The sequence below is a fragment of the Vollenhovia emeryi genome, unplaced genomic scaffold (assembly GCF_000949405.1).
Source record: "Vollenhovia emeryi isolate VEMERY1.0 unplaced genomic scaffold, V.emery_V1.0 DF939127.1, whole genome shotgun sequence".
In the NCBI taxonomy this organism is placed as follows: domain Eukaryota; kingdom Metazoa; phylum Arthropoda; class Insecta; order Hymenoptera; family Formicidae; genus Vollenhovia; species Vollenhovia emeryi.
In genome coordinates this window covers 2,383,350-2,389,495 of record NW_011967239.1, presented here as the reverse complement: position 1 = coordinate 2,389,495, position 6,146 = coordinate 2,383,350, and the positions used below count along the sequence as shown (strand labels likewise).

The following is a 6,146-nucleotide window of genomic DNA, read 5'->3' as shown; positions in this document are numbered from 1 at the left end:
CGTTAATCGAAATCGCGAGGTGTCGAAAGTGTCAAGCGCCGCAGGGCACTTTTGTCTGCAACGTGAAAAGAGACGTGCGTTTTGCGGATCACTTGTCTCTTGCATATTGATAAGAGATTATTATTAATGAACGGAAATAGCATTATTAACATTACAGTTATTACGTGCACGTATTTAATGGAGTTCAATGCAATGAGACTTGAGTGATCGATAATTGATGCAGCGAAATACAGTATTAGTCGACGCGCCGCGTTGCCAATGAATTAATTTGTCGTGTGTATGTGCGCGTGCACTTGTATATATATATATATAGTGCGTGAGAGGGCGGGAGAGAGGGGGGCAGAGGGGGAGGGAGACAGAAATCGGACTGTTAATCCAATCTACACGCCAAATCAGGAATAATGGCCCGGTAACCGTTCGCGCCTTTTAATGATCCATACATTTTGATTCGAGGTAGGGACCCGGCGAGAAACTTGATTTCTACGTTACGTACGGACGGGCGAAACGCGGCGATCATTAGCAGAAAATTAGGTCTCGTAATTGAACGTTTGTCGAAATTTCCCCGGGAATTGTTCGCGATTGAAGCGTCCACGGCGGCTACACGGAGGTTAACCGTTCGCCGCATACAGGAAATGGGCGTCCTGCGCCGTGTCATCGTGCGGTCGTATCGGTTACACGAGCGTATTTGGGCGCCAGTATGCAGGCGCGATGGCGGGACTTTGAGGGCCTATCGACAAAATCTTTCCACGCGGCCATCTCTCTCCCGTTTCTGTTAATTATTCGTCGAACGACGAGTCGGGACTTTGATGGGCGCCGCGGGCTTTAAAGCCGCCAATCTGCTCGACGTTCAACTCTGGATGCGCCTCGTCGTCGACGGTGGTCATTGCACTTGACGCATTCGAAATCTGAAAGTATAACGACGAGATAGAGCAAGTACCCAATAGTTTTATTTCGCTGCGAGAGAATTATCCGAGCGAACTCACTTTCGAGCGTTCGCTGGACCATTTTGCGAATGCCCTGACGCTCTCAAGATCCATTATGTCCCTCCAGACCACATCCATCGTCTCTAGATCCGTCATTACGTTCTCGCACCGGAGCCATCTCTCTCTCACCCGATTTCTGGGCGGCACGAATCGGAGCTCCCAGGGTATCGCGGTGCCAAACGCCATTGTCTTGGCCGGCTTACTCTCGGCTTTGGCATCTGTGATCAGATGCTTCTTGGTCATGGCAAGCTCACCTGCATCAGGACATTGTCTTGCTGCGGCAACCTCGTTGGGCACCATCGGCATTTGCCTGATCGACATCTACATCCAACACAATTGAATACTTAATTCTCTCATCTTCATCCATCGCGACGTTAAACAGTTTCCTTCCCGCCACGAGTTTCCGTTGCGAGCGTACGAATTGCGAAAACAATTTTGTAACAATTAGACCTCTATCGTTAATTTTCGCGAGTAGCGTCGGCCTTGTTTTCCTCGAGAGGGAAAAGATTACTTTCTCCACAACCCCGCGATTCGATGGGATTTTATTCGCGAGACACGAACGCGCAATCAGGTCAGCCTTCCAGCATCGCGTTGAAGTTATAATTCAAATCCCGCGTTGCGCGGTTCACCGCTCAAAGTGCGTGTTACCCATTGTTACATCATGCATCGCATTATGATGTTACGCCGTTGCAGAACTATCGCGTGCGCGCGCGAGAACGCGTTCACGGGAGGGCGATACGCTGTGCGCCCATCTGTATTTCATTTCCATCTGTACCTCCATCGTCCTGCTGGCGTCGGCCGTGAAGTCAATTTCGAACATATCTCCGAGGATCTCCTCGTCGATGACCCTGTCGGTGCCGCCTAAACTGCGCAGCCACTCGCAGAAGTCACGGCATATCCTGTCCGTAATATTTCTGGCTCTCATCTCAAGCGTGGCCTCGGGATCGTAGCCTTTGAGATCGGCCGCCGTTAAAGGACGCCAGGTGACTACCTGTGTGTGTGTGTGACAATCGGTGGGCTTCGGTATTAAGAAACGAGAACTTACGTCGCGCGGAGCCGCGAGAGGATCTCGCGCGAGGCTGATAATATTATTTCGCGCTGTCGTACCTTGCGCCGCGGTTTCCTCAAAAAGAGAGCGTAAGGATTCGATCTGGCCTGACCTACTTTATGCTCATCTCCGCTCGTCGAAATGTCTCTGGTCGTCGGGGGATGCACCTGCGGGCGTATAAAAGCTTACTCTCAACTAATAACTCGCGAACGGACAAAGCGGACTGTCTCCGAGCAACGATAGAATTCAGAGTATTAAGTGAGAGACTTATTTCTATTCTCGACTTATATAATCAATTTATTTAATACAGAAAAATGTGTAACGTAGCGAAACTGCCATTTTTAGTTTTGGCTTTTATTAAAAGAAATTTAATTCAAATCATAGGCATGGCAGCATACAATGCACAAAATTGAAAAGTCATGGTGAGATTCTTCATAAAAAGTGAATCTAAGTTTATTATAAAATTTATTATCCGGTAGTTGTCCAGCGTACGTACAATTAAATCGAAAGGAATCTCGCTTTCCGTTTCTTCTTCCTCCCTTTCTTCCTCTTCCTCTTCCGTTTCGTAATGCACCGCAGCTTCTACTTTTCTTGCGGCTCTTTTCGGGTACCAGGCCGGCATGCCCAATAATGGGGCGACGAGATTGTAGGAATCGAGCGGCAGGATACGTCTCAATAGACGGGAATTGCAAGCGGGAGGCTGTTTCGCGGAGAAAACAAGGTCAGATGGGAATTTATCAGGGCTCAAATAACGCTTCGAATCCGCCAGCAACTTCGTTAATCTCGCGGCTAGTTTAGCGCGTTTTTTTATCGCCGTCGCACCGGCGGCGTCACATTGTTTTATCACCCGCGAAGTGAACTCGTTCGCCAGGCTTTCCAACACGGTCGCGGTCGACGTATCTCCGCGATTTGCTTTCTCTAAAAATCGCGAGATTTCGGCGACTGTCAGCAGCGGTAATTCCGCGCGCCTCTCCGCTCTCGTCGAGTCGGAGGAAGTCGACCCTTTCGCGGAATCTATCTCCTCCAAGGGGATTACCTTTCCTCGCCCGTCTTCCGCCTCGCCTCGAGGAGTCTCCAACGTACGTCTCGTAGAATCCTTCGATAAATCCTTGATGCTCGCGCAACTGTATCCCCTCTTCAGCTCGTCCTTTCGCGCAGATTCTACGATTGGCGATATCAGCTGTTGCTGCGACTTAACTTTCAAGAGGGCTCCCGAGGTCCTCGGGGACGCGTCCTTGTGCTCGTCAGTCTTTTCAGGCTTCTCACCGGTGACTTTCGACGGCGGCCTTTCCTTCGTTGTCTCCGCGGTTCTCTCTTCGTCGTAAGATTCATCGTCGGACTTTTCCTTCGTCGACGTCGCGCTCTCCATTAGAGCGATCCGCGACTCCATGGTAGTCGGCTGCCTGTGCCTCAGGGCCCGCAGGGCTTCCATGCTGGGTAGTAAGACCGTGGGTAGGTGACAGGGTGCCATATTTTTGTATTGGGACGGATCGTTGTCCAGCGCCAGCGGGGACGACGTTTCGTCGTCGGAGGTGTGCGCTTCCGAGGACGAAAGTTTTGATCGTTCGATATCCGACGATATCGAAATCGAGCTGGAAGTGGCTTTCAAACTCTTTGGATCTTTCGATAGCAGACTTTCCATGGATTTCGGTGTTTTATCCTTTGAGTGATTTGGATCGATCTTTATCAAGACCTCGGTGTCTCCCTGCTCCACTTGAAGCGACGGCGACGCCGATTTGCTTGACGCATCCTCAACCGTTTCCGGATACCTCGGAATTCCTTTTCTCTGGGAATACAATATCTTTTGCAATTCCTCGCGAAATTCCGAAAGTCCGCCGGAGCTGGACTCGCTGTCGTCTTTCGCTTCAATTTCCGTTAGCGACGTCGCTCGCGGCAGGACAGCGTCGGTTTCGCTCGCCTTCCGCAGGGATTTATGCATGCAGGATAAGCACCTGTCGCGGTTCCTGCGTCGAAAGCACGACACCCTTGGAATGGCATCTAGGAAATACGCCGAACGGTTTTCCCGGGTTTCGTACTTAGCGAACTTCGTGCTGAAGGCGGACCTCGCCAACGATTTCGCGGGGGCCATAGAGGATTTGCCGGAGTCCGACTTTAACAGCTTATATTTAACGCCCTGCTCTCCGATATTCGCGGCCCACGTTTCTCTCAATCTTCTTTGCATTTCGCGGAAGAAAGGACATTCGGGGCTGCGGATCCCGGATTCAGGACTTTCGCTCTCGGCGACGTCTGACTTGTCTGTATCTACTATTGATCTGTCGGATGAAGCGCGCGATCTCACCGACGTATCCTCCCATACTTCGGGCTTAAAGTTCAGGTTTTTGTTAAGCGTCACGCGCTTCAGGGCTTTATACGCGCACCGTTGCGAGTAATTCAACAAGTCCCGCGTTCTGTCATCGACTCTCCGCTTTAATTGCATTTGAAGATTAGTCGTACCTTGTCATTCTGATTCATCGACGTGCTTTTCCCCAATTTTAGGAGCCCGTAAACTCGACGATTTATCTGTTGCTCCGGCAGATATTGCTCTATCTTGAGATTGAAACGATTCTAGAAATGATACGATTTTTAAATCCTTCGTGATCTTCCTCTCTTTCGACTTCTTACCGAGAGAAAATTCAAATTTCGATGCCTGAGTGTCAGATATAAAGTTGCGTTGCTTATCCAGTATATAATCTTTCTTATATTCCGATTTGACAGTTGCAATTTCACTTGTGGTTAAATCAATAGCATTATCCGGATAATGGTCCAACTTCTTTCGCGGAACAGTAACTCTTTTAACCTTTCTGCCTTTGATGGAAGTTGACTTGCTCTTATCTCTATCATATTTAGACGTATCCTCCACATGCGGCAATTTGTTCAATTTTCCCCCCGGCGACTCGCTTGCTCGCGGGTCTTCCGTCAAATATCTCTCGATATCGTCGTCGAAAATTTTCACCGGGGGTTCGTGTCTGTGAAAGGGACACGTCCTCTTTGAATACACCCTTCCATCTCTCGATCCGTCATGTGGTATGATAGAATTTTTGGTAGGTACATCAAGGGACTCCGATTCTTTATACGAATATGTATTTTCGATCGTGGATTTATTCTGAATAGGAAAAAAGTCGCATTGTTCCTCCGCGTACGCTATGGCATTGTTTCTCGACGATTTCTTTAGCGGTGTGGGAGGAGAGATCTTAACTATTGGCTCTCTTGCGTTAGAGGGAACATTCTCGTTGTTCCTTCTTGTAGAAATATCTGGTGCCGCGGAGGATTTCGGATCTACGAGAGGTACGTTCTCATCGAAGCCTTGAGGTACGGAAGAATCGTTAAAATTTATAATGTCGCGAAGATCTGTCTTAAAATCGCGCAAAATAGGAATAATAGGAAGATGGGATGATGTTGGAAAAGACTCTCTTACTCTAGTCAACCTTTCTTCTTCATCGTCGCAAAATTTCTGCCAATACTCCTTTGATTTAGGAAAAGGACGTTCCCATCTAAAGCAAGGTTATATACAATATCACACGTGACAAGAAATTATAATAGTATTAATTTATAATAGCAACAATTTAGCAAGAAAAAAATGTTTAACGCATATAGACTTATTTCATGAACTTTTTCTGCAGTGAAGTGCCTAATGAATGAATTAATAAGCGACCTAATTGATAGTAAAATTTATCTAACGTTTAAAAAGTGCATTCATGGTAAGTATTTAATAGTTTTATATTATTCGTATTAGTCAACGTACTTCGTTCCCTCAATAACACGTAGCTTTTGCGTTAAATAACGATGTTTAGGCTGCTTCAGTCTTGATGGATGAGACATGTTGAGCAATTTTACGGTATTTTGCACACCCGCGTAATAGATCGATGAGTTTGTTGTACTGATGTAATTTTTTATATTTAATTAAGTCGCGACTGCGTTCCCGGCATCCCGTGATTGCCGATATGGAGTACTGAAGGTATTTAATTTCGTTATCGATCAAACAAATTCAGAGCATAGCGCAAATGCCGCAAACATTAGTCCCATGACGAGCTTCTGCGAACCAGGAAGAGATGGTGGTACTTTCCTCTGAAGCTCGTATATTGATCGCGTACACGCTCGAGTTCTGTACCATCGAC

General features: G+C 47.5%; 1 protein-coding gene across 1 annotated transcript; it reads right to left on the bottom strand.

Moving 5' to 3' along the window:
• Positions 1 to 776: 776 nt before the first annotated feature.
• Positions 777 to 5,850, bottom strand: LOC105568924. The gene is made up of 7 exons (XM_012024999.1): positions 5,774 to 5,850; positions 4,610 to 5,522; positions 2,528 to 4,456; positions 2,091 to 2,198; positions 1,759 to 1,974; positions 984 to 1,304; positions 777 to 905 (listed from the first exon to the last, which is right to left on the bottom strand). Exons 1-7 carry the CDS (start codon positions 5,848 to 5,850, stop codon positions 777 to 779), a joined length of 3,693 nt encoding a protein of 1,230 aa, XP_011880389.1.
• Between the last annotated feature and the right edge of the window lie 296 nt (positions 5,851 to 6,146).

Coding starts and splice junctions, on each gene's coding strand:
- LOC105568924 (XM_012024999.1), bottom strand. CDS start 5,850: ATGTCTCATCCATCAAGACTGAAGCAGCCTAAACATCGTTATTTAACG. Junction 5,523..5,773: donor CGTGTTATTGAGGGAACGAA/GTACGTTGACTA, acceptor ACCTTGCTTTAG/ATGGGAACGTCCTTTTCCTA. Junction 906..983: donor GGTCCAGCGAACGCTCGAAA/GTGAGTTCGCTC, acceptor TTATACTTTCAG/ATTTCGAATGCGTCAAGTGC.